This window comes from Rattus norvegicus, chromosome 10 (genome assembly GCF_021556685.1).
Source record: "Rattus norvegicus strain SHRSP/BbbUtx chromosome 10, alternate assembly SHRSP_T2T, whole genome shotgun sequence".
NCBI lineage: Eukaryota > Metazoa > Chordata > Mammalia > Rodentia > Muridae > Rattus > Rattus norvegicus.
In genome coordinates this window covers 75,642,124-75,669,554 of record NC_141543.1, presented here as the reverse complement: position 1 = coordinate 75,669,554, position 27,431 = coordinate 75,642,124, and the positions used below count along the sequence as shown (strand labels likewise).

Here is a 27,431-nt window from a genome sequence, read left to right as displayed (position 1 = left end):
TAGCTAAGTGCCATTAGAACCCTGTAGCTCCCCAGTGAACAGACATAAGATCTAATTAAGACGAGTCCCAAACCTAGAGCAAAGCCTGCCCTGGGGAGCCCAGGTGCAGTGCCAGGCTCCCTGGGGCAGAGGCCAGGTCAGGAGTCTCAATTTGTGGACTGAACTGAGGAAACAATGCTCAAGACCCTTGTTGCACCCCTATGCTTTTGAAGAAGAGGAAGGCCCATACCTGTTTCCAGTGTCACGGGATTCACCTTGGTGAGGTCATCCAGCTGGTGCAGTGGGACCTCCCCACCCAGGAACTCCCTTAGGTCGCCCTTGAGGGATGTCCTGCCTTGGGTATCAGAGCCTAAACTGTGGCCATTCACCTGGAGGGGAACAATATAAGAGCCATGAGACCTGGGTCTCAGACCAGTTGGCAGGTAATATGGGTGGAGCCTGCAGAGGAGAAAGAACAGGTTTCTACATGATCCAGGTGGCTCGTGTTTCAGCTCTGCTGCTTATTAGCACGAGAGCCTGGATAATTCACCTTTAAGAGCTACGTTCCCCACCTCTGCCATAAATAAAGGAAGAAAAACTCAACTACCAGGTTATGGGGGAAGAGAGACACACAGAACACTTGGTCAAGGCCTCGATAGTATGTATTAGTAATCAATGCCGTCCTGTCTCCTCTGCTGTGAGCTCCAGCTGAGGCAGTTTTTACAGGCTACCAGCCTTACAGAGCTGCTGTCTATCCTCCAGGGAGGATAGAGTGGAAGGAGGCTCAGCTGGCTGGAATCAGCTCAGGAAGGCCAGAGTCTCGGTATGATGTGTTTCTGACAAGACGGATGAACTCTCAATGCTTAACCCCTCAGGAGCAGCCAAGGTAGCTTGTTCCGTTTGAGCAACACCGTGATGAGTTTGTTTTAAAGACTGTGAGGCTTGGACACATCACAACATACAAAGCAGCCTCTTGTTATCTAGGGTAACTGCTGCAGCCAGCACAGCTGGATCTTTGGAAGGGCAAGAACAGATGAAAGAAGAGCGAAGGGAAGGGGAGAGGAAGGAAGAGAAAGGAAAGGAGAAAGAGCCTACTTAAAAACAAAACAAAACCCAGCTACAATTTAGGAACAGTTCTGATTCAACTGGGAGTTGAGTATGGTGATGAAGAGCTTGGATTAGAAAGCTAGATTGTGCTGGGTGGTGGTACAGGCCTTCAGTCCCAGTGCTTGGGAGGCAGAGGCAGGTGGATCTCTGAGCTCAGGCCAGCCTGGTCTACCGATCGACAGGACAGCCAGGGCTACACAGAGAAACCCTGCTCAAAAACAAAAAAAAAGTCTAAATGTTCTTTACAATGTTGTGTTTGGATACTGTGACAGGTGACCTCAATGTCCTTTTCGATTGCTTTCCTTTGTTTTTCCACATTCCTGATAAAGAATGTGGCAGGTGACCTTGAGGCAGTCATTCTGTCTGAGCCTTCTCTCCAGAAGGTTCATAAGAGCACTGTGTAGCACATCCTGCATTCCTCACGGAAACAACATACTCAAACTTAGTGCCTCCTATTAACAAGGGCCACACACAGGCCAGTCACTAGTATAGCTGTGGTAAAGATGATTACTTTCGGAATAAGGAAAAAAGAAAATGCAACAACGTAGAGCAGTCTATTTCCTGGCAAATGGCTCAATAGTCCAGTAGCATCTGCCATGGCTTTCTTGAGCCTGACCAGTCCTACCTTGGTTATTCTGCTGGGGCTCTCTAGAGCACAAAGTCCCTGAGCCCTTAGTATTGAGCAAAATTTAGTAAAATAAAATTTCATCAAATACATAAGTAGCTCTCTGGATCTGAGCTACTTATAAAGAAAGGGTGCTACGTGTATGAGATAGAGCTCCATGGTGAAGGGTGGTTCCCACCTTGCAGGCCAGGAATACCGGGCCTTTTCAGAGGCAGAATGGCAGACTCCACCCACGCTACCTGCCTTCTCCTACATTTTTGCACAGGCTCACCTCCTGTCTGTACTGTTCATGTTCCTTCTCCACGGGGATAATTCTTTTTCTCTTTTCTTCTTTTTTTTAAAAGACAGACTCTGTCTCTCTCTCTAGACATTGAACTCAGAAATCTCCTTGTCTGTGTGCTACCTACCATGCCCAGCTTGCTTGACTAATTCTTTCTTCTCCTCTTCCTCTTCTTCCTCCTCCTTCTCTTTCTCTCTCTGTTTCTCTCTCTCAGACAGGGTTTCTGAGCTCTGGCTGTCCTGGAACTCATTTTGTGGACCAGGCCTACTTCAAACTCAGAGATTTGCCTGCCTCTGCCTCCCAAGTGCTGGGACTAAAGTGACAGTCTATCAGGGATTTCTGTCAGGATATGCCCCCATTTTAGGTTATCAACACGATTTGGACTTCTTTACCTATCTCCCCTTATTCATTCCAAGGAAAAGAGTCACAGAACCACAAAAAGGGAGTCATTCAAGTTAGCTATCAGGAAGCGTCCTGGGATAGCTATCTGAAGAGAAAAGAAGGGTCTTTCCTGTCCTTCACTAGAAGCACCGCAGCCTTTATTCAGACAAGCAAACAGGAAAGTGCCTGGTGGTGCTCAGTTACATCAGCTTGAGGGATTACCTGCTGGTGCATCGTGCTTCAGTGTGGTCAGCCAGAGTTCTGTGTCACAGACACTGGCAGTACTGTCTGTCAACCTGGTCATGAGGCCATCACTCCAGCAGAAGACTCAGGTGTGTGGGAATCGCCCACAAGTCATCTCGAAACCTGTATCGTGAGACAGAAGACAAGGGCCACACACAGGTGAGGGCCTCTCTGGGATGACTCAGTCCTGCTCCTCCCACCAAGCAGGAGGATCCCAAATGAGAACCAGGCAGGCCCGGGCAGAGAGGGAGCGTCTGGGCATCCCTTTGCCAATTAAGAAGTAAGGCACCTTTGCTGAGGGCCTCCAGAGACTGACTTCTGGGGATACTTTCTGATGTTTCTCTTACAGTGAAAGGCCAGGGGCAGTTTTAAGGGAAGTAAGTAAAGGGCTGGGGTTGCAAAATCTTCTGGGTCAGTATGCCACGGAGAATGGAAACATGAGGGAGAGACAGCTTTGGCCCTATCATCACCACTGGACAGACATGCCCTACACAAATGTGGCCAGCAGCTGATGGAGTCAACACTGATATCCCTGGGAACTGCCGTGTGAGAAGGGAATCATAGTTCAGTTACTGGATGGGTATGTGACCTCAGGGCAACTCTACTGCCCCAGATTCTCACCTTGAAAATAGGGACAGTTAAATCTACCTTACATAGAGGTTATGAAGGCCAATGAGGTCAAGGTTGGAAAGCACAGTACAGATCTGAATCTCGTATCACTGTGCAGGAACGTTAGTATTATGCATAGAGTTGACGATCCATTTGGAGACACTAAACAGGTAGGGAATGCCCACTGTCCGAAAGACGAGATTGAGACTGGTTGCATCTGCCTGCGATCTCAACACACAAGAGGCTGAGGCAGGAGGATCTCAAAGTTGAGGCCTGTCTAGGCTACACTGTTAAGACAAGGTGAGACCAGGAGAGAGGAATCTATTTGAGAATACCTGTATGAGGACAGTATCTGAAAAATGGTGAGCCTCAGACTTGGGGTGTCCCAGGCGCCCATCCCTGCCTAACAATGGAGGGGGGGCGAGGGTGAGGGACATCTAATAATGGACTGAAGAATTAACCCTCATACAGACTTTTTTGAGCCTCTGAACACACCTAGCCTTTAAAGAACCAGGACTAGGGACTTCCATGAAACAGGGAGAGGGAAAATTCAAGAAAAAAAGGGTATCAGGACTGTGCTGGAGACATCATCACTCTGTATACTGCACCCCAGCACCCAAGGATCTCTGGAGACTCAGCTGGAAGCTTATCTTGAGGGGGAGGCCAATCAGGAGACCACAACAGAGCAGAAGTTAGAATCCAAAGCTCACAGCCCTCTTAGAATGTATTACAGGGGCTCTCTAAACCTCATTTTTATACAATTGCCAATGATATAATACCATACCGCAAAGCGCAAAATTATGGCTCCTATGGGCAAGTACCTGCGAGAGAGCTGAGTAAATGCTGGTTATTACTTTGCAGCGTCAACTCCTGGTTGAAGTCAAATCGAATCAGAGCAGTTTTCTCCAGTTCTCCTGCTCCCTCCTCTCGAGTTTACCACCAAGAATTTCTGGAAAGGGCGTGACCACAGTAGGCAGAAGAGAGTAATGAATAGGTTAAGGACCAAGGCAAGTGGCAACCAGACTGCCACCCACTCTGCCTCTGCTTCAGTTTTCTTTTTGTAAGAAGTACAGCAGGAGGGCTATAATGAAATGATCTGGGCAAGGGTCCTAGGGGACTCAGACTGCTTTGCTTCAGATTTCTGGAGGGAGCCAACACTTCCAACACAGGCAGCGTGCCCAAGGTGCCCAGGGCTTCGGGATACCACTCCGGAAGCACCTGGTACTGAGAGAATGCGTCCTTCCTGGGAAGGTGGCTATGACCCTAGTCAAGGGCGCAGTTTCCTTACGCCTCTCCCTGGGTAGGACAAAGAAAGGGACAGACCTTTCAGCCAGAAATACCCCTTCTGTAGCCCCCTGCTGTCAAGCTGAAAAGTGACCGTGAAGGTCCTTGTCCTGGGCAAAAGCCACAAGCTGTGTGCTACCTCCCCTGGGTCATGAGAGGGTAAAAAGAGAAATGCTGAGTTAGAAAGTGAGAGGCCTCTTTCTATTTTAGCTCTGAGAGACACAATGACCTCCCTACCCCGCCAGGCGCTGAGGGGTTTTGGATCTAGGCGGGGAGTGGCACTCACCGGTCCCACGGCCCCGGCGCCCAGCGTGTAGTCCCGGCCCAGACCGATTGGAAAGGCGAGTGGGCAGGTTGAAGCGGCGGGAAGAGCCCGTGGAGGGAAGAGAGCAGAGAGAACGGGAGCGGCCAGGAAAGAGAGCCGGGACCTCCGGGCCGCCGGCGGACCGCAGCAGCGGGAGCTAGATGGCCCGGAGCCCGCCGGCTCCTCCCTAGGGGCGGGGCGCGCACACGCGGCGCGGGACGCACGTGGCTTGTCCCAGGCCGCAGGCTGGCTAGCGGGTTACCGGTGAGGTGAGGTCTTTGGACACTCTGGGGTAAGGTGTGGTGTTTCTGTGGCCTCTGAGATCTGGGTGGGAAAGTGCGGTTTCCGAGAGCCCTGGGGCTAGCCTGCTGCGGGTCACCGTGCCCGAGGCTGAAGCGGGCTCCTCGGACCCTCTACCTGACCCTCCTTGTCCTGGGTCGGAGGAGAGACGCCCCTCCCACGGACCTACTGCACGACTTGGTCTTGAGAATATCCCGACCAACCCAGCCCAAGACACTGAAGGGCATGGGGAGTCAGAGGGGTGGGGACTGTCACCATCCGGGGCGGGGGTGCGCGGAATCTGCGGTCCCGGAAGAACAGGCTGCAGCGAGGCGGCCGGAAGCGCGGCTCGCGAGGCGGAAGCGGAGGATGCCCGCAGTTGCAGTGGGAGCCTGTTCTGTCAACGCCAAAGACCCTCAGTCAGAGGGGCAGGGCGTGGCCGTGGAGAGGGCTGTCAGGAAAAAGATCCAAGGGCCTAAGGAGCAGGGCAACTTACGGTGAGGTGCTGATGTAGGGTCTTCCCTTCAGGGACATTATTCACTTCTGACCTTCGGATGTGTTTTCTATGGGTGCAGCTTTTCAGACATTAGCATAAAAAAGGAGCCACAAGCGCTGGTATGCACTGTGCATCCATTCTGTCCACCTGCTCCTTGATCTGAAAATATGGCTTTGTGTAAAAGAGGAAAAGAGTAACCTGGGGCTCATGCAATTCTTCTTTATGTACCCAGTGTTGGAAACCAAGGGCCCTAACTCTAAGATATATTTACAACTATTTTCTCTCCCTTCCTGAAGTTTTTATCCCCCACATTTTTTTTAGACTTATTATGTATACAGTGTTCTACCTGCACGCCAGAAGAAGGCAGCAGATCTCTTTATAGATGATTATGAGCCACCATGTGGTTGCTGGAAACCGAACTTAGGACCTCTGGAAGGACAGCCAACACTCTTAACCTCTGAGGCATCTTTCCAGCTCCTGAAGTTTTATTTTAAAGATCGGTGTATATATCATGATGTGCATAATGTAATTTTATATGTATAATTGTATATTGGAGAGAAAGAATATGAATTATGCTGGGTAATAGAAATTCATGACTGTGATGCCATTTGGGTTCGTATCCCAAATTTAATTTTTTACTAAGTTTAAGACTAGGTATGGCTACATCCTGTGGTAGCACATGCCTTAATTGCAGGGGATGGGCTAGGGCAGGTGTATCTCTGAGTTCAAGGCCAGACAGATCTACATATTAAGTTTCAGGATACATAGTGAGACACTGTCTCCTCCCTCCCCGTACACCACCCCCCCCCCCCCAAGAAAGAAAGGCCTCTCTAGGCAGAGGCCTGAATTGAGGCCAGCCTGGTTTACAAAACAATTTCCAGGACAGCCAGGGCTATACAGAGAAACTGTCTCAAGAAGAAGAAAAAGAGAGAGAGAGAGAGAGAGACAGACAGACAGACAGACAGACAGAGACAGACAGAGTCAAGGTTGTCTGGGAGCTAAGCCAGTTTTGTTTTGAATTTGCCTTACTTATATTGAAGATAAAACTTTGTACTAGAAATTTTAGACTCTTAACGTGTCAATGTTGACTTCTTCCTATAGTTTTAGGTTCTAGGAGAATCAGGACAATTCTGCTCAGAAACCAGTAGGGCTTTAAGTTCTGTTCTGCCCACATGTGTGTTTGTATGAAGTGTCTGATCCCTTGGAACTAGAGTTAGACAGGTGTGAGCTTCCATGTGTGTGCTGGGAATTCAACCCAGGTTCTCTGGAAGAGCAGCCAGTGCTCTTAACCACCGAGTCATCTCTCCAGCCCTTAAACTTTTGTTTAAATAAGAAATGGGTAAATTCAAGTTAGGTACATAGGTATTTACCGACTTAGCAACAATGTTGTGTTCCTCAAATCTATTCTTTGTTCTTTTCACAGGAATGGAAAAAATGTCTCAAAAGCAGCTGAAGGAAGCTTTTGTCAGTAACCTCAGTGGGACCAGTGTTCTGGAAGTGACCCAGGGCCTGTGCTTTCCTGCGTTCTGTATCCTGTGTAGAGGCCTTCTGATCATTTTCTCACAGCATTTGTGCTCTTTCTTGCACACCTGGACCACACAATTCTTCATGGACTTTGTTGTCTTGATAGTCCCCCTAGTGATCACTCTGACTGTATTGTCTTCCTTTATCCTCCTTGAGAATCTCACTGTGATTGTCTGTGGGGCGTGGCTGTTGTATCAGATATACCACAGGAGGACTTGCTATGCCAAAGTACCTGTCCAGAAAGTCTTTGCAAGCTTCTTGAAAATCAGCCTAGAATCAGAGTACAATCCAGCCATCACCTGTTACCGGGTCATTAACAGTGTATTTACTGCTATTGCCATTTTGGCTGTGGATTTCCCACTTTTCCCTAGAAGATTTGCCAAAACTGAACTTTATGGGACAGGAGCAATGGATTTTGGAGTAGGTGGCTTTATTTTTGGGGCTGCAATGGTTTGCCCAGAGGTTAGAAGGAAATATACAGAAGGGTCTAGATTTAATCATCTTAGAAAATCGCTGTATTCTGTCTGGCCATTAGTCTTCTTAGGAATGGGAAGGTTAGTCATTATAAAATCCATAGGCTACCAGGAACATTCAACTGAGTATGGAGTTCACTGGAATTTTTTCTTTACCATCATAGTTGTGAAATTAATAACATCACTGCTTTTGATTATTTTTCCTTTAAATAAGTCATGGATTGTGGCCATCAGCATTACTGTGTTGTACCAGCTTGCCCTTGACTTTACTCCACTCAAGGGGATAATTTTGTATGGCACTGATGGCAGGGGCACAAGAGTTGGCTTATTAAATGCTAACCGAGAGGGAATAATTTCCACCTTGGGGTATGTGGCAATATACATGGCTGGTGTACAAACAGGATTTTATGTGTTCAAGAGAAGAGCACAGGTCAGAGACTGGATAAAAGCTACTTGTTGGGTATTCTCGGTGGCTGTTGGCTTCTTCATTTCTCTTAATATAGTGCAAGTAAACGTAGAAGCAGTATCTCGAAGAATGGCCAATTTAGCCTTTTGTCTGTGGGTGGTTGCCTCCAGCCTGATGCTGCTTAGTTGTCTGTTACTGAGTGGTATCGTTTTGAGTTTTGCCAAATTTCTAATTAAAGGGGCTCTAGTTCCATGTTCTTGGAAACTTATACAGTCTGCTACTACAAATAGACAGTCTGAATCTCTAATCGTAGAAGCTGAAAAGAACAAACCCAGTTTTTGTTTGATCACAGCTCTGAACAGAAACCAGTTGTTTTTTTTCTTACTGTCAAATGTAGCAACTGGTCTGATTAACCTGACGGTGGATACATTACACACTGGTGCCTTTTGGACCTTAGCTGTGCTTAGTATTTATATGTTTGCCAACTGCTTAGTTATATATGTACTTGACTTACAAGGTAAAACCATAAAGTTCTGGTGATAAATGGGTAAGAAATATGTATTTGATTAGCATTATTTTGGTGGAGTAGAATAAGTGTGGGGGAAATGTGTTCTTAGCAGCCTAGTCTTAACCATATTTTATTATGAAGTTTCGATCCCCTATGAAAGAAATTAAACTTTACCTTTTTTAAGGAAGACTCCTGTGCCTGTACCTGTACTTGGATGTTTAACACATATCAACATTATGTAAAATAAGCCAACAGAAGTGGTACCAAACTTTAATCCCAGAAATGGGAGGAAGAGGCAGTCAGATCTCTCTGATTTGAAGCCAGCCTTGTCTGCATGTTGAGTTTCAGGACACCCAAGGCTATGTGCAGGGACCCTTGGGGGAAAAAAGAGAAGCAAACAAAGTCTTGTTACTTATTGGAACTTAGAAAACAGCAGTATTTTAAAGAGCTTGTTCACAGGATTTTGCTTTGCCCAGAGCTCACAGTTGTACTCCTACCTCAGGCTCAATGCTGGGATTTCAGGCATGAGCCCCCATACCCACTTGTTGGTAGTTTCGACACTGGAAGATGGATGGTGGTAATTTTTACTTTCTTTCTTTTTTTTTTTTTTTTAAAGATTTATTTATTTATTATATATATAAGTACACTGTAGCTGTCTTCAGATACACCAGAAGAGGGCATCGGATCTCTTTACAGATGGTTGTGAGCCACCATGTGGTTGCTGGGAATTGAACTCATGACCTCTGGGAGAGCAGTCGGGTGCTCTTAACCGCTGAGCCATCTCTCCAGCCCCTTTACTTTCTATATATCATTATCGCACTGTATTTGTGGTTGTTTATATGAATATATGATTATGTGATTATGTTTGTATTATATGTTTATATTAAGATATGAATTGTCACTTAAAATTTTTATGTGTATATATAGTTTGCCTGTATGTATGTCTGTGAATCACATGTGTGCAGTGACCACAGAAGTCAGAAGAGAGGGTGGATGCCCTGAGACTGGAATCACAGATGATTGTGAGCTGCCATACGGGTGCTATGAATTGAACTTGGGTCCTCTGGAATACCAGCAAGTAAGTGCTCTTAATCGCTCATTTTTCCCGGTTCCTTCTTTTAGTCGGGAATCTCACTGTATATCCTGGCTGACCTGGAACTCAGTATCTCGCCTAGGGTGGCCTCAAACTCAGATTCTGCCATTCTGTTTTCTGAGTGCTGGCATCAAAAGCACGTACTACCATGCCCGGCAAATTGTGGATTTTTCAATTCATCTTTAAAAAAATTTTTTGTATTAGATTTATTCATTTATTTATGTGTGTTTTGTCTTTATATATGTGCATCACAAGCACGTTTGGTGTCTGAAAAGGTTGGAAGAGCATTTGTTCTGAAAACTGGAGTCAGGGGTGGTTGGAAACAACCATGTAAATACTGGTCCTGAGTGCTCTTCAAGAGCAACGTGTGCGCTTAACTGATTGAGCCTCATCTCCTGTTCCCTCAGTACTTCTTTTATACTGACGTTTATCTTTTAAGAAGCAAGTGTTTAAAACCAGATACATTCCAAGCCAGCAAACAGTTAAATGCAATAAATGATTGAGTTGGATGACATAGTTTATATATACGTAATAATTAAAACAGGTTTTTTTCAGGTACCTGGTAACATTTACTTTTTTTCCTCAAAGACAAACTTTTGATACATGATCTTATTATGTAGCCCATATGAACTTTAAACGCTCCCTGTAGCCCAAACTGGTCTGGAATTTATGATTAGTCAGTTTCAGTTTCTCAAGTACTAGGATTTTAAGTATGTCCCCCTCAGCCCAGCTATACAGGTTTTAAGACTGATTCCTTGTTGTCTACTCTGTTCTAGGAACACCGTAATAAAGCACACCTAAGTTTGCAACTTATAATTATAGCATTCAGGAAGCTGTGACAGGAGCTAGAGCTCAAGGCTAGCCTGGGCTACCCCATCTCAAAATAAAAAGATAAAACAAATTTCTAGTATATTGGAGCTTGCGATTTAGTGAGGGAAAACATATTAAGCTAATAGAATACTAAGTCATAGGAAAAATAAAACACCTATGGTTTGTTACAGATGTGAAACTAATAACCAATCTGGGAAGAAACAAAAGTTTTCTCCATAAATGGGCATTTTTAAGGCAATTCTGAAGCTGATGGATGATACATGTATCTGGGGAAGAGGGTAGAAGAGTAGATGGCAGAGAATATTCAATGTGTGATGAATCTGTCAAGAAAAGTTGGGAGGGAATCTAGGTAACTCAAAAAAAAGTGTGGGCTATAAGCTGGAGAAAGGGACAAGGCAGCCTTAATCATGGGAAAGAGAATCAAGAAAATCAGTGAGAAAAAAAACGAAAGTACTTAGACTAATAGAACTGGTTACATTAAGGCTTAGTTGTCTACTGAGAACTGGAATCATTTAAAAGCTGTTAAGTCTAAAGATTTAAAAAAATCACTAGATCTTTAGTTTACCATTCTGATGTCTTTTTTTTTTTTTTTTTTTTTTTTTTTTTTTTTTTTTTTTTGAGTAGTCTATATAGCCTAGGCTGGTCTCAAACTCATAAAGATCCATCTGCTCCCAAGTGGATGCCACCATCTTGGCCAATGCTTATCTTAAAAGCAGGCATAACACTGGCCAGCTATCCTGACACAAACCTGTATGTGATCCTAGGATTTGGAAGGTGGAGGAAGGAGGATGAGGAGTGAAGGGCCAGTCTCAGCTCCACAGTTTGAGACCAGGCTAGATGTGTGTGGGGGGGTGGGGAGTGGATAAGAATCAATGAAAACGGGGTTGGGGATTTAGCTCAGTGGTAGGGCGCTTGCCTAGGAAGCGCAAGGCCCTGCCTGGGTTTGGTCCCCAGCTCCGAAAAAAAGAAAAAGAAAAAAAAAAAAAGAATCAATGAAAACTTGCTTTTCTGATATCAAGTTTATGTCAGGACCCCCAAGGCTATGTGCAGGGACCCTTGGGGGAAAAAAAGAGAAGCAAACAAAGTCTTGTTACTTATTGGAAGTTAGAAAACAGCAGTATTTTAAAGAGCTTGTTCACAGGATTTTGCTTTGCCCGGAGCTCACAGTTGTACTCCTACCTCAGGCTCAATGCTGGGATTTCAGGCATGAGCCCCCACACCCACTTGTTGGTAGTTTCGACACTTGGAAGATGGTCAGGGTTTTTAATTTAGTAATTATTAGCCATCTAAATTATTTGGGTAGTTTAGATACAGGTTTGCTATTTTAAACTAGTTGTCTTCATATTATAGACTATATGTTTTGTGGTGCTGTGAATCAGAACTTCAAGTATCCTGGGCGAGCATTGTACTGAGCCACATCCCTAAATCTCAAAAAAAAATTTTTTTTTTTTAATTTTATTGAGTACACTGTAGCTATCTTCAGACACTCCAGAAGAGGGCATCGTATGCCATTACAGAAGGTTATAAGCCACCATGTGGTTGCTGAAAATTGAACTCAGGACCTCTGGAAGAGCAGTCAATGCTCTTAACTGCTGAGCCATCTCTCCTGCCCTCAATATATTTTTTAATGTAAATATACTGAGTAATAAATGTGTTTTGTTTACTTCAATTTCTTAATTTAATGGCTAATTTAGTGTTAATATGACTTTGTATTTGCTGACTACAATTATATCTGATTTTATTTTCAAGTAAAAAATAAGACTTGAAATTTAGCCAATAAGATTATAGTATGTAAATTAAGCATGACTAGGAAAGTTGATTTTTCTGCTGTGTCACACACTGTACCAGTACCTCACAGTTTATCTATTGGAGCAGCCAAAAGAGGCATAATAGTTTATGCCTAGTATAAACTAGTATATTCATTTAGGGAAAGTAGTTATCTTATGACAGTGAACATCTCATTTGGTCTGTTGCTTATTGTCAATAACTTTTTTTTTTTTTTTCTGAGACGGGGTGTCACTAAATAGGACAGGCTGGCTTGGAACTCACTGAGATCTACCTGCCTCTCCCTCTGGCATGTTGGGATGTGTACCATGTCTAGCACTTTTTTATTTGATATTATGGTATTTATTTCTGTGGTACTGGATACTGAACCTTGGGCTTTGAGCCTGCTAGACCAAGTGTTCTACCATTATACCCTCAGTCCTCCATACTTTTCTAGTCTCACTAAGTTTATATCTTGATAATCACAGGTGTTAACTAAAAAGGACAAAGTGTACACTGTTTTTCTCCACTCCAATTCCTAATGTTCTAAAGAAAAGCTACTGAGCTCACAAAATCAGAATTAGTAGGCAAAACTCCCTCTGATTTTTCAGAAGAGAAAGACCACAATTTACTGAGCTCTGTCAGGTACAGGTGCCAGGAATACAGATGAGACAAAATCCCTACCTTTAAGGAGCTTACATTTTCATTTATGTTTATTAAAAAGGTATTTTTACTTAATTCCTATTTTGAGAAAGGGTCTGTGCAATCCAGTTTGGCCTTGAATTTATGATAAACTCCCTGCCTTGGTCTCTCCAAGTGCTGGGCTTGCAGGTCTGTGCTACCATGCTGGGCTTGTGTTTCTATTTTTAATTGATTAAATAGAATTTCACACTATCAGATCATGAAAAGGAAAATCCAACTTACAGGTTTTCAGATGTACTAATTTAAATAACATGCCACTGATTTTACTGCCATATCAAATATAGCCATTATAGTGAAAACAAGGTATCCTAGCTTGTCAACTGCCATTTTCTTCATAGCCTAATTCTTTGCTAGTACCTGGTGTGTATTTAATAGTGAAAATATTAAAGTTGGCAGCTACTTATATATTGGCTCAATATTCATTACCAACCATAACCTAAAATTCAAATAATCAAAGTAGGTGCATGGATTGTAGTAGTTGTAGACATAAAGCACAAGATTCTCTAAAAATGTCTGTAATTTTACTATGTATTCTAACCTGTCAGAAGTGCATGAAAAACTGGATTTAAGCCGAGGATAAAACTGTTCTACTTTTAATATGGCCTAAAGACATACTTACTAGATAATCACACCTTTGGGAATACACAATGGTTCTTCCAGTTTATTATGTCACCTACTCTAACAGTGACCACACAATGTGATAAGTCAACATGGTTAAGGATGCACTATGGACTTTTTTTTTTTTTTTTTTTTTTTGGTTGTGACTTGAAAGACTTCATGTGATCAAAATACTTTTAAAGGTCAGTAACAACCGTTTTAGCCTATTTTACCAGAAAATATTCGATCTGTCCTTAAGGTCAGGCAGTTTGTACAAGCAGCGAATGGATTTATCATTAAAGCCATCGAGACGAAACAATTGCCATCTTTTTGGCTTCACAATGGGCCCCCTTAGACTAGGACCTGAGAACGTGGCAGTGGTCAGAGTGCAGAGGAACTGTCTTTACAGCAGCTCTGGTTCTCGGAAGATGGTCAGACCGAAGGGCCTTTGGCCACTGTCAGTACTTTGCCCAAGGGAGTCCCTTAAGTTAATATTAACTCAAGAAGTTCCTTTGGTCAGAACCTATAACATAGACTACAGCTCAATTTTCTATTATAACAACAGGTTCTGCACGTATTTTCCATCCTGTCAAGATATCTTGACGCTGTCCCCATAAGGCGGCTGGCTTTGGGTCAGTCAGGGTCGCAGAGCCCTTTCCTCCAGTCTTCCAGTGGTGGAAGTCCGCATGTGTCAAACCTGGAAAACAAGGTCAAAGGTCTCTCCACTCACTGTCCGTTCTCTAGACCTCGACCGCCTCGGCTCCTCATCGCTCACCTAAGTCTTATCGGGCCCGGACCTGCTCCGTCCACCCGGAGTAGGCGCTTTTCACCCCACCGGTCCCCAGAGAGCAGATCCTAGTTCCTTACGGGCAGGGATCCAGGCTACTCCTGCTCAGCCTCCCTACTGGCCCTATTTCTCGATCATCTTGGTAAATCCGGGCCTCCGCGCAGGCCAGCCGCGCGCGACGGCACAGGGAGTTCCCCCCACCCCGACACGCCGATTTCGAAAGTCGGGACACGAGCGAGGTGGCCGCGGTCTCGCGAGAAGAGGCAGGCTCCGCCTGGAGTTCGCGGCCCCTCCCGGCCCCACCCTCCCCACGTCCCCCGCCCTCCCTCCCACACTCCCCGTGGCGCGAGCGGCTGACTGAGCCTGGAGAGGAAACGGCATTCGCAGCCGCGCTCCCGCCCAGGCCGGCCCTGACGCGGGCCTCGTCAGCCGGTAACGGGGAGCAGAGGTGGGGGTCAGGGAGGCGTCCGCGAAATCAGTGAAGGTCAGAACCGAGAGCCCTCCTCCGACCTGGGTGAGGACAGGGTCTGAGCTTGCCCCCCACCCCAACTCTGCAGAGCCGAGGCGGGGTCGACCCCTCCCAGGGGCGGGGTGGCGCCGGGCAACTGCAGCCTAGGGGCCACCCTGGGCGGGGCGCTCCGACCGGGGAGAAGGGGTCAGCGGCGGGCACCAGGCATGGGCTGTGGAGCCGAGGCGGGGATGGGCTCCTGGAGCCCGGACTCCCGAGCCGGGCGGGGATGTCCCGGGGCCAGCAGGTCCTTTCCGCCTCTCCTTTGGACCCTGACTGGAGGCCAGCGGGCGGGCGGGGGGGGGGCAGGTGGGGGAGGGCAGGCGGCGCGAGGGGGCGGGTCCCGGCCCTGCGGGGCGCTGATTGGCTGGGCGCGTGTGGAATCGGGTGATGGGAAACGCAGCGCGGCTCTCCCGTCCTTCTTGCTCCGCGCCCCCCCACCCCTTTCCCCCGTGGCGAATGTGCTGCGAGGTGGCGGGTGCTTACGCTCGCGGGGTTTGGCTGTTGCAGGCAGGAGCTGGGAGGAGGCAGCAGCGGCAGGAGCAGCAGCGGCGGCGGCAGCAGCGGCAGCTGGGAGGAGGTGGTGACGGTGGCAACGGCAGCGTCGGGAACGATGGCGCGACTGGTGGCAGTGTGCAGGGACGGGGAGGAGGAGTTCCCCTTCGAGAGGAGGCAGATTCCCCTCTACATAGACGACACTCTCACGGTGAGCGGACTGGGCCGGGTTGGGCCCGCTGCTCCCCTGGCAGCTGTTTCCCCTCCTCCCCCTCCCCCAGGCCGAGCGCTGCGCACTAGAGAAAGAGTGTGTTGCAACTCCTAGGCGAGGCCGTCTCTCCGACAGGCCCCACAAACTCGCCTTTGCAGTGGCCCCCTTAGTACCCTTGGCAGGCCCCAAATCCAGCGCCCCGAACGCACTTAGAGGTCCTCTTCTCAGGTCTTCCTCCCTTTCAGAACCCTTGGCCTTTATGTCTTCCTTTCAGACGCTGCTTTGCCTAAGCACGCGCCTGGAAGAAGGGTTGAAGGAGCTGGGGCGTTTAGGGCCTATCCTCTACAGAAACCACTTACCCTCCGGGAGGCTTAATTATCTGAAAATGTCGCAGCTGCATTGCTACCTGTGTATTTTCTGTTTTAACACTATAGCTATTACTACATAAACGTAATTACAGAGGCTAGAGTGACATTCTCTTGCACAGTGAAGATTCCACCTAAATGATTTGATTTCCTAATAGGTCTCATAGTGCCTAGCACATTATAATTCTTGAAATGATTGTGTTAAGCCATGACTCTTCAAAATGGGCCTTCTTGGCATTATTTGGTTTACAAGTAGCCCAAGACCAAATTACTGACTGTGTAAAGTAGTATTAAAACCTGACTGCTCGCTGTGGATATAAGAACACAAACGTGGGAAGATGGTTACTTGGTGTAGGTATGCCTTTGCCGACCCTCTGCTTCTGCTCTGTGTTGTAGTACTGTTTCCTTTAAAAGGAAATGGCAGAAATTTGAGTTGATTCTGAGCAGGAAGTGAATGCAGTTGCTTACCACAGTTAAATGAACCTCCTCTGAACAAGTTTTGAAATCTTCATTTTGATGCTGACGCTCTTGGATTTTACACTTGCCCATTGTGATCTGATGTAGATCAGTCTTCCAACCTTTGACTCTTCTACTCCCAGGCAGAACGGTTATCTTCCTGAAAAAAATTTTTGTAGTTATCTACTGAAGGTTTTAACATTTTATGTAAAATGCAAGTCATTGTGGAGATGCCAGTCTGAGCCTTTCTTTTTGACAGCCTCAATTAAGAGGTTCAGTACTTTAAAAGAATTAGGGGAGCTATTGACTGGTTCACCTCTATGGGACTTTGCAAGGGAAAGCATGCTTTAAAAAAAAAAAGAGTCAAATGATTTGACATAAAATAGAATTTGTATTAGAAATCACTTGTATGTATTGGTTATGGTTTCTTATTTTCTTGAATTTTAATTATAATGGACTTATATTTAAAATACTTAAAAGAACAAGCTAGAACACGAGTTAAATGATTTCTTTCTCAGTGTGACAATGCTTGGTCATAGTTCATTTGTTATTACATTCTGTCCCCTTCACCATAAAAGCTTCAAAAACACAGTTCGGTAACAACCTTTCTGTGCAGGTTCACTTTTTCCCCTTAATCCTGAGGGTTTTTTTAATTATATAATATGAAAACAGAAAACCATTGTAAATTTTATGCATTTGTAAATTTTAACATAACTTATACTCTCCTTTCACATAACCACCCTTATCGTGAATGTAGCACATTAGTCAATATTTAGTTTATAAAGTACTTTAAAGTGAAAAGTATGTATATTCTTGACAATGTGAGTTTCCAGTTTTTTCCATGGATAATCTTACACTATGGTTTAGTGTCACCTGCTTTTGCTTTGTACAGTGTGAATTTTGCTTTTATTACAGACTCATTACAAAGACAATTTAAGCCTATTTAAATAGCTTCAAGTAATAGGTATAATTTTTCCTTGGTTAGGAATGGATTTTTGTCACAAAGGAATTAATTTTGATAGTTTGTCTTAGAAACTCGTGAACTATCATTAAATGTCATTAATGAATGGGTATTGAAAATTCATGTAAAGCTGTGCCACATTTAGGGACACAAGCTTCTTATCCTTCCCAGTTCAAGGGAGAGTATAGAACAAGACACCTGTTGGGAGGGAAGTGGGAAGAGGAGGCAGAGGTGTGTGTTATGTAGTGGTCTGTTGACGTTTGATGGCGGTGTTTGCCTGAAGTTAACTTGGTTTGATCTTTGTTCCTAGGAACCCAAAGGGGAACCTTGTGATCTTTGAGTAAATGGTTTTAGAAATCTTGTTTGCAGAAAAAATGTTATCCTAGTTTATTCTAGTTATCACTGCACATAGGCAGGGTTGAGATACACTGGAACATTTTATACATGTGTGAGTGTGTGTGTGTTTGTGTGTGTGTATGTATACATGTATATAGGTTTATGCATATTCATTTTGTGTATGTATGTACATGTAGATGTGTATGCCATTGTATATGTGGTGTATATGTGAAGATACAGGACTGTTGATGGGGAATTGGTTCTCTTTCCACTGTGTAAGTTTTGAGATGGAAGACAGGTTGTCAGGCTTTACAGCAAGAACCTTTATCCACTACACCCGCCATCTCTCTGGCCTTCTTTTTTTTTTTTTAAAGATGGGGTCTCAAATTCCTGAGCTAAAATGATCTTTGCTATTTTAGCCTCTAAAACGCTAAGATTAAAGTTGCGTACCACTACTTTTTGTCATTTTTTAAAAATGTTTTTAATGGTTGTACATGTTGTATGATATTCCATAGTATCACCCTTCCATGAGGTTCTGACTTCTCATTTTTGAATAATATTGTAAGAATATAGAGAATGCACTGAGTTAATTTTTTCCCATTGGGCTTTTGGAAGTAGAATTACTGAAGGATAAGAACATTTTACAAGTTTCTTGGTTCATGTTGTTGAATTATTGCAACATTTCTAGAAGATAGCCCTTTTAATTCAAATTGATCCAGATGAACTGTAAACTGGGATAACAAAATGGTTTAGTGGGTGGGTAAAGGTGGTTGCTGCCAAGTACGATGATGGGAGTTCATTCCTTGGGATATTAATGGTAGAAAGGAAGAACTGATTCCTGCAAGTTGCCCTCTGACTCCTACATAAGCACCTCTGGCATGGATGTGCCCCCTACAATAAGAGTAATAAATAGACTAGGAATTGATAGGAGTTTTAAACTGTCTGAATTTAAAAGGCAGAAAATGGTAACCCTAGGGGATTAGGAGTTTAGCATTTTCTTTCTTTTTTTTTTTTTTCCGGAGCTGGGGACCGAACCCAGGGCCTTGTGCTTGCTAGGCAAGAGCTCTACCACTGAGCTAAATCCCCAACCCCAGGAGTTTAGCATTTGCTACAAGTTTAGTAGTGTGTTTCTTTCAGCTCTTTAATATTACCTTTCCTAATGCCTGCTGGACTTTTCTGATGCATGTTAAAAGTATTTTGTTTGTGAATAATGAGACATATACAAAAGAGTAATACTAAAGTGACATTTTGATAAATATAAACTTAATTGATTAGAGCTCATGGAAATGGTCTGAACTTTTTTTTTTTTTTTTTTTTGGTGTGTCCAGTAAAACTGGGGCAGATGCTTAAGAGTGAAAGTCAGTAATGGATGCAGTAAACTTGACAAAGCAATAATTGCTGTGCGATGACTTGTTCTATTTGGGTGGCTCTGCATAGGCATTCTCATAATGCAGCTGAACTGATGACTCCTGAAACCTCACCTCATGCACTTTACAGGGTTGTCTTCCTTCAGGTAGCCTAGGGTCTGAGGTGAAGTCAACCAAGAGGTTTGAAAGAGTGGGGAAAGTGATGCTAGCCTTTCCCTTTTCTTACTGTTCTCTTAAAACATCAAATGACATACACTAGCTGACTAGAGGACGATGAAGTAAAAAAAAGTTGTTATCCGGCTGGAGAGATGGCTCAGCGGTTAAGAGCACTGATTGCTCTTCCAGAGGACCTGAGTTCAATTCCCAGCAACCACATATATAACCATCTATAATGGGATCTGATACTCTCTTCTGGTGTGTTTGAAGATAGCTACAGTGTACTTATATATAGTAAATAAATAATTCTAAGAGAAAAGGCTGTTATCCTAAAGGTTCAAAAGGCAAGGATGAGGCAGAGACTATAGTTCAAGAGAAAATATAAAGCAGCCAGTTCAGGAAGAGTCTGATCTTGATAGTTACGCTATCTAGTTGGTAAGAGTATCAACGCCTGTTTATTTGTCCTTTTCTCTCTTTCATTTGTATGCACAGCATATGTGTCTATGTTTTATTGGTGTTTGAACTCAGTATCTCCCATATGCTATGCATCTACTTCTGAGTGAACATCCACATACCTTCAAAAAAAGTTTTTATTTTTATGTGTGTGGTTGTTTTACCTGCATGATGTATGTATATCTGTGTGTCTGGTGCTCTTGGCCGCCAGAAAAGCAAGACTGATCCCTTAGAGCTGGAGTTACAGATGTTAGTGAGCCACCATGTGGATTCTGGGAGTGAAACCTGGGTCCTCAGGAAAGAGCAGCTCTTAACTGGTGAGCTGTCTTGCCAGTACCACCCCCCTGCCTTTAAATTTTCAGATGTGGTTTCAATAAGGTGGTTAGACTGGCCCACAAATGTACATTTATTTATTTGTATGCATGTTTGTGTGAATGACCATGCATACTTCACCCCCACTCATATGTGTGTAGAGGTCAGAGGAAAACTTGAGGGAGTTGTTCCTTTTTAACATGTGGGTACCTGGGATTGAACTCTGGTCATCAAGTTTGGCAGCAAACACTTTACCCTGCTGATCTTGCTGGCCCTGGCCTGAACTTTTGATCCTCTTTCTTCAGTGTGTCAAACTACTGACTACTACCTAATTTTATTTTCCTTCCTTGTGCTCTGGAGCCTGAACACAGGACCGCTCATATTAGAAAAGTGCTATACTCTGAACTATAAGTCCAGCTTGACAGTTAAATTCCTTAGTCTCTTAAATTCTGTGAGGTGATTCTGAAAAACCTGTGAGTTAATTGAACAGCTTGTTTTTGTTTTGTTTTTACCCCCAGTGCTGGAGGTCAATCCTAGGGCCTTGTTTGTGGTAGACAAGAGCCACATCTCTAGCCTGTGAGATTAAAAATTAACTATTTTTAGTTGAGTTTTCAGGACCAAAATTTGGAGTGATGATGATGATGAGGTAGAAGCATAGGTAGGTTTTTTATTTATTTATTTATTTTTTTTTTATTAATTTTTACTTACATGAGTACATTGTAGCTGTCTTCAGACACACCAGAAGAGGGCATCAGATCTCATTACAGATGGTTGTGAGCCATCTGTGGTTCTGGGAATTGAACTCAGGACCTCTGAAAGAGCAGTCGGGGCTCTTAACCACTGAGCCATCTCTCCAGCCCCAGGTTTTTTTTTTGTTTTTGTTTTTGTTTTTGTTTTTTTTTTAATGTAGCCCAGGCTAGCCTCAAACCCATGACTTTCCTGCCTCAACCTCCTGTGTGCTGGGATTATAAGCATGTACCATCATGTCTAGCTTGGACCAAGGCTCCTAATATCAGGCTTATTTAAAATTTGAGTAAGTTTGACTATAATAAATATAGTGGACAATATATGTTATTAGATAATTCTGCCTGTACATTAAAGTGGTTATAGCTACAGCATTATATGAATGACTTTAATTTTACTTAGTAGTGTTGGTAGAGGTGATGTCAGAGTGCTTAGAGCATACCCAGTAAGTACTGAAGCTGCAGCAGGTGCTGTGTCCACCCATTGGAGGTAGTAAAGAGAAGGCTGGTTGGGAGCAGTGGCCTTTAATCCCAGCACTCAGGAGACAGAGGCAGGGGCATTTCTGATTTCAAGCTTAGCCTGGTCTGCAAAATGAGTTCCAGGACAGCCAAGGCTACATAGACAAATCCTGTCCTCAAAAGCAAAGATGAGATGGGTCTGGGGGGATAAAGCAGAAGAAACAAGATGTGATTGATAAACTTGAAAATTGGAAGCTTTTAAGCAGTAAGATTAGGGCATTTTGTATATGCATATTGAAAACAACTTTTTTAACCAAAATTTTCTTTTACAAAGTATTAAAATACAATTGCATTCATTTCTAAAATGAAATCATCGGTATACAGTTGTAGTCATTAAGTAAACTAAGTTAAATGCTATATATTAAAGAGAAACATCAATGAGGCAAATGTATGAATGAAGACACTCCTGAACTCCTCCCCCCATTTCATTGAGCATGAAAAATCACCAATCCTTTTTTTTTTTTAAGATTTATTTATTTTATATATGTGAGTACACTGTTGCAGTTGGATCCCAACATGTAAACCAACATGTGGTTGCTGGGAGTTGAACTCAGGATCTCTGGAAAAGCAGTCAGTGCTCTTAACTGCCTAGCTATTTGTCCAGCCCCCCAAAACCCACCAATCTTTTAATCCTTTTCTTGTACATTATTCTGTATCCACATTTTCTACATCTGATTGAATCCCTGGATTTTATTTCATTTTTGGTGTGACACTCCACAAATCTGTATCATTGGCTGCTGCTTTGGTGGTTGAGCATCTTTCTGGGTGTCCAGTGTTAGTGTCTATGCAGCTTGAAGAAGCGTTCCTTCTCCTGAAAAAACTTTATAAACAGTAAAAACTGTGTTGAGGTGGAAGCTAGTCTTACAAGGTGATAAACTTACTGTAGAATTGGAAGCAGGGAGCATTGACTCCTTGATAAGTGTGTGTATTGAAACACACTTGGAAAAGAAAGCCTCACACAGTAGCTCATAACTGTAATCCTAGCACTTGGGAGGTGGAGACAGGAGGATCAGGAGTTTGAGGCAACTCTTTTTTTTCTATAAGGTAAGCTATATACATGCAAAATTGTCTATGCAGTTTTGAGTGTGTGAGACTGAAATCCTCTGGATGACCTTGAACTTCAGGTCTTCCTGTCTTAAATGCTGGGATTATATAGGCTTGTGTCTGTATGCACATGAGGATTTATGCAATGTTGGGGATTGAACCTAGAGCTCTGAGCATGCTAGGCAAGCATATATCTACTCCACGCCTCCAGCCTGGGAAGGATCTTTTTAAGGCAGCAGTCAATGAAGTGGGTCTTATTATTCTTGTTTTGCAAACTCAAATGGCTCTCTTTATCTTGACTCATTGGGTATATAGGAATTTGAAGCCCTTGTTATCTGGGAAAAGTTTGCCCTTGTATGTTTGATATTTTTTACATTGTTTTAGTTAAGACAGGTGTGAAATATATATACATATATCTGTGCATAACTTGTGTGCCTGGTGCCCTCAGAGGTCAGAAGAGGGTATTGGATCCCCTGAAACTGGAGTTGCGGACAGTTGTGAGCTGCCATGTGTGTGCTGGAATAGAATTCAGATTCTCTGTGTGAACAAGTTGTCTTAAGTGCTGAGCCATCTCTCCACTCCTGTGCATATGTGCATATATTACTGTTTTGAAGGCATACATTTTCACCTGTCTCTGAATTTATGATGCTTCCTATTTCTTACCTTAAGCTCTCTCCTTGGTTGATATATAACTTCACAGATTTAAAAAAAAAAAGTCTTACTCACATGTGCTGGTGTGCCTGTAGGTGCATATGTGCACATGAGTATAGTACAGCAGAATCCAAGACATTGGATACCTTGGAGCTGGAGTTGCCCTCCCTCCACTTCATGGATTTTAAAATCTGTAATGTTACAGATGAGTGAAACTACTAATTTATATCGTCACACACTGAAGCCTCTTAAGTTTCTCTGGTAGTAGTTTTTTTTTTTTTTTTTTTTTTGTTTTTTTGTTTTTTTGGTTTTTTTTGGTTCTTTTTTTTTCGGAGCTGGGGACCGAACCCAGGGCCTTGCGCTTCCTAGGTAAGCGCTCTACCACTGAGCTAAATCCCCAGCCCCGGTAGTAGTTTTTAATAACTGAATAAATACCTCAGTACTTCCTTTTTCATTATACATAGCACAGACCTTTACTAAATACTAGATACTAAGTTACATAAATGCTAGTTCTAAGTTACTAGTGAGTGAGTGAGTGAGTGTGTGTGTGTGTGTGTGTGTGTGTGTGTGTGTGTGTGTGTGTGTGTAGTTGGGAATTAAACCTAGAACCTTTAGTAGATTGTTAGTACTAGCTGGGCTACTATTCTGTTGCCGAACTATATCCCATATCAAAATATGTCTTAGTTTTCAAAATACCATTTCTTTGTTGGGGTGGGGGGTGGGTCAGATGTCCCACAGTGAACATTAGAAGTTAAAAGACAATTTGAGAAGTTTATCCTCTTCCTTTCACCATTTAGGTTCCAGGGTTCAAACTCAAATTATCAGGCTTGATGGCAAACACCTCGATGGCCACCTGAGCCAGCTCACTGGCCCCCAAATTAATTTTAACAAATAAAAGTCTTCTATTCCACAGTTATAAGCATCTCACTCAATTCTTGTATCTAATTAAATATTAGTGTCCACTACTACTTTAGAAAATACAACTTATTTTTACAATTGCTCCATGAAGTAGATCCTAGAAATTATTAATCTTGTTTTACAAGTAAGGTAATATAGGGGTTAAATAACTTGCCCAGAGTCTTGACAGACTCTTAAGTGCCAGAGCCTGGATTTCTACTATGTGTTTGACTTTAGTGCCTTTGGTCCTAATGACCACACTATGTCTGGCTTTAGAAATTTATATACTTTTGGCCAATGGGGCAGCTCAGCAGGTAAAGGTATGTGTCCACAGAGAGAATTTGATTCCCAAGATCCATGTTATGGAATGAAAAAGCTGACTCCTGCAAGTTGTCCTCTAACACACATGCGCATGTGTTTGTGTGTGAAATTTTAAAATAGAAAAATTTGTATACTGAATATCAGGACCCCTTTTTGCAGGAGACAGTCTAGCTTTATAGATGTTTCTGTCCTAATATTTTATAAAGAATGCTGTAGAATGTGTACAAAGAATCCGATGAGTGATATCTGTTTTGCTTGCCTTTTAAGATGGTGATGGAATTTCCTGACAATGTTTTAAATCTTGATGGGCATCAGAATAATGGTGCACAACTAAAGCAGTTTATTCAGGTAATAGTTTTTAAATCGTTGTTTTCAGTCATGTGTGTGTTTGTTTGTTTGTTTGTTTGTTTTTTTAAAATTTTTTGTTTGTTTTTTGTTTTTTCCCCCAGAGCTGAGGACCGAACCCAGGGCCTTGCGCTTGCTAGGCAAGCGCTCTACCACTGAGCTAAATCCCCAACCCCCTTTTTTTAAATTTTATATTTAGCTATAACTTCTAATTTCTTTTTGTTGTTACTTGTTTGTTTGAGAGCAAATCTCGTGGTTCTGGCTGGACTAGAACTCTATGTAGAGTAGACTTGCCTTGCACTTACAGAGATCTGCTTGTTTCTGCCTCAAATGAGCTGGAATTAAAAACTTGTCTCTCACCACACATTAGTTTTTTTTTCTTGTCATTTTTTTTTAAAACCTAGGCTTTTGCTCAGGTATTAATAGTGTACTGAAGTTGATTTCATTTTTACTATGGCAGTAAATATAGTTATGTACCTGATTTATAGATTACTCATGTGAACGAATTGGGTTGTGTTCACATTTTACAGGTCTAAAAGTCTTTGATTTTATCAGGTCATCTTTCTTAGTTTTTATAAGATAGGGTGTGCAACATTTTATTAAGAACTTGTTGGGGCCAGGGATGTCGCTTGGTGCCAGAGTATTTGTCCAGCATGTGTTAGGCCCTGAGTTTGATGTCCTGCACCACCAATATATATATACCATATATATTTTTAAATATATATTTAAGGTCAGTCCTACAATGTGAATTTCTTAATTTTTGTATATTTATTTAGACATAAGATACTTTTTAAATTCTCAAAAATACATGATTAAGATAATAGGAAATGAGTTGTTAGATTATTTAAGAACTCTTTACTTTTAAAGATCATTTTGAAAAGTTAATGGTAAAAATGAAGAAATACTTGAATATTCTTTTCTCATTATCTTTCTGGAAGTGTTAGTTGTAACATAACTGTTACCTTCCTTAAGTAGAAGAAGTTACTTAGCGGGGTTTTGCCCATTTCTCTGTTGCTGTGGTTTCCATTCATTTTTGTTCTTTGTCATAACTAGTAGGTTACATTCATGTATGCTAGCTTATTAGTTATTAATTGCAGGCCTGGTTCTTTCCCAAAGATAGAAGCCAACAGTAATAGAAGAGTAGTTTTATATCTTAAGAAATTTTCATTTTTCTTTCTCCCTTTCAGCGACATAGTATGCTTAAGCAACAAGATTTAAGTATTGCCATGGTGGTAACATCACGTGAAGTCTTGAGTGCACTTTCTCAGCTTGTCCCATGTGTTGGTTGTCGTCGCAGTGTGGAACGCCTCTTTTCTCAGCTTGTAGAGTCTGGAAATCCTGCCCTTGAACCCCTGACAGTAGGGCCCAAGGGAGTACTATCTTTGACTCGAAGCTGCATGACTGATGCAAAAAAGCTTTATACATTATTTTATGTACATGGGTAAGTATAGTTAATTAAGAAGAGTGCTTTTATTTCAAACAACTTTATAACAATAAGGTCTTTCAATGAAGGGAAACCTCTATATTTGGTTAGAGCAAAGACTGAATTTAGCAGTTTTATTGAGTAGCCTCTAGTTTCTGATTTCATATGGAGAGACTAAGCAAATAATGTATTAAGTATAAGTTAAAAAGAAAACAGTAGGGCTGGAGAGATGGCTCAGTGGTTAAGAGCAGTGACTGCTCTTTCAGAGGTCCTGAGTCCAAATCCCAGCAACCACATGGTGGCTCACAACCATCTGTAATGGGATCTGATGCCCTCTTCTGGTGTGTCTGAAGACAGCTACAGTGTATTTGTATATAATAAATAAATAAATCTTTTAAATAAAAAGAGAGAAAACAGAAAGATGGGTGGGTAACAGAGAATGAGTGGACTAAAGTAATATGAAGAGTGATCTGGCAATGGGCTTCTGATAAAGAAATAAGTAAAGGGAGGGATCCTACATCTGTCTGGATGAAGGAACAAAAGGAATAGTAAGCATAAAGGTTCAGAGGTTAGAATTTTCTTGACATGTCTAAGGAACAACGAGAGTGTGTTGGTTAAAGTCTGCTGAGTGAGGAGAACAGTCATAAAAGATGAGATCAGAGGAGTAATAAAGATTCAGTTGTGGTCGTCAGTGCCGTATAGGTCATGCTAAGGTTAGAACTCTTGAGTACACAGGAAGCTTGGAGAATTTTCAGAGATGAACAACACAGTCTCCCTTGAAATTTGGCCTATAGTATTGTATTGAAAATATCATGAAGAGAGTACAAGGGTAGATACAGAAATCAAGAAATGGGTTCTTCAGTGTTAAGTAGGGAATACAATGTCAGTTACAGGTGATAAAGATACCAAGAAATGATAGGATCCTGAAATCTTTTGAGGACTGAGTAAATAGGATTTTTGTATAGGTCGATAAGGGAGGGATAGCTTTAGTGATGATTTTTAGATTTGTGGTATAAAGTAGTCTAGGCAGACCAAGGTACTTCTTGTCAAGACTAATGGATTCAGTAGGACCCACATGGTTTAAGGAAAGAACCAGCTCCAAGACACTTTTGTTTGACCTCCATGTGTGCTTGAACTCACCCACATACATGTATGCATACATACATATGTAAATGTCATTAAAAGAGTTTTAATGGAGGTGGTAGGGACTTCCAGTTTGTTGTTGTTTTGTTTTGTTTGAAATTTATTTTGAAGTTCAGGGGACTGATCTTAAGACTTAGGCAAATGCAATACCTCTGAGCTCCAGCTCCAGCTTGAAGTAGAAGCAGCTTTAGAGTTTTTTAACAGAGGAGTAGCATAATCTGATATTCTGAATTAAAAGGATTGATTACTCTTGTAAGTGAAGCCTAGAATGTAAAAGGCAATGGTGGCAGTATGGAACCATTTGGGAAATTGAAGTTGATTAAGCTAGAGGTTGGTAGGTTGGGCAAGGGATATAAGTGTAGATCTCTATTAGGGTTATGAAAGTTGATACGCTTTGCTAATTAATTGGATGTAGGATGTGTGTATTCTGTATACATTCAGTATATTTTTTAC

The 27,431-nt window shown here is 42.7% G+C and overlaps 3 protein-coding genes and 1 long non-coding RNA gene across 43 annotated transcripts in view; 2 read left to right on the top strand and 2 right to left on the bottom strand.

Moving 5' to 3' along the window:
* The window catches only part of Myo19 (myosin XIX), a 29,435-nt gene extending 24,434 nt beyond the window's left edge, over window positions 1-5,001 (bottom strand). For 3 of the 4 annotated variants that reach the window (XR_015630914.1, XR_015630915.1, XM_087573707.1), the window contains exons 1-4: window positions 4,795-5,001; window positions 4,046-4,173; window positions 2,595-2,738; window positions 230-368 (exon numbers count right to left, since the gene is read on the bottom strand). Coding sequence is in view for 1 of the 4 variants with exons in the window: in NM_001163736.1 (NP_001157208.1) it covers window positions 230-368; window positions 2,595-2,606 (151 nt within the window). In the remaining 3 variants the exon portion in view is untranslated. The remainder of the gene's footprint in view (window positions 1-229; window positions 369-2,594; window positions 2,739-4,045; window positions 4,174-4,794) is intronic. The other variant, NM_001163736.1, reaches the window with a different exon arrangement.
* The window catches only part of Pigw (phosphatidylinositol glycan anchor biosynthesis, class W), a 33,278-nt gene extending 24,593 nt beyond the window's left edge, over window positions 1-8,685 (top strand). The window contains exons 1-2 of one of the 5 annotated variants that reach the window (XM_087573502.1): window positions 5,026-5,081; window positions 7,011-8,685. In XM_087573502.1, coding sequence (XP_087429628.1) covers window positions 7,013-8,530 — 1,518 coding nt within the window. In that variant the 5' untranslated portion in view covers window positions 5,026-5,081; window positions 7,011-7,012 and the 3' untranslated portion in view covers window positions 8,531-8,685. 5 annotated transcript variants of the gene reach the window in all.
* A 67-nt stretch (window positions 8,686-8,752) lies between these two features.
* LOC148003016 (uncharacterized) lies at window positions 8,753-14,508 on the bottom strand. Of its 2 annotated transcripts, none has more exons than XR_015631897.1 (2): window positions 14,261-14,508; window positions 8,753-8,872 (listed from the first exon to the last, which is right to left on the bottom strand). It is a non-coding gene; the product is annotated as an uncharacterized LOC148003016 (long non-coding RNA). The 2 variants fall into 2 exon arrangements; XR_015631896.1 differs by lacking the exon at window positions 8,753-8,872 and adding an exon at window positions 13,466-14,182.
* Window positions 14,509-14,603: 95 nt separating this feature from the next.
* Window positions 14,604-27,431, top strand: part of Ggnbp2 (gametogenetin binding protein 2) — a 31,881-nt gene continuing 19,053 nt past the window's right edge. For 6 of the 32 annotated variants that reach the window (XM_087573070.1, XM_087573065.1, XM_087573056.1 and 3 more), the window contains exons 1-4: window positions 14,604-14,704; window positions 15,291-15,486; window positions 24,335-24,415; window positions 25,600-25,853. In XM_087573070.1, coding sequence (XP_087429196.1) covers window positions 15,394-15,486; window positions 24,335-24,415; window positions 25,600-25,853 — 428 coding nt within the window. In that variant the 5' untranslated portion in view covers window positions 14,604-14,704; window positions 15,291-15,393. Of the gene's footprint in view, window positions 14,787-14,875; window positions 15,028-15,149; window positions 15,487-24,334; window positions 24,416-25,599; window positions 25,854-27,431 lie in introns of those variants that run through there. The other 26 variants (XM_087573069.1, XM_087573064.1, XM_087573054.1 and 23 more) reach the window with 6 other exon arrangements.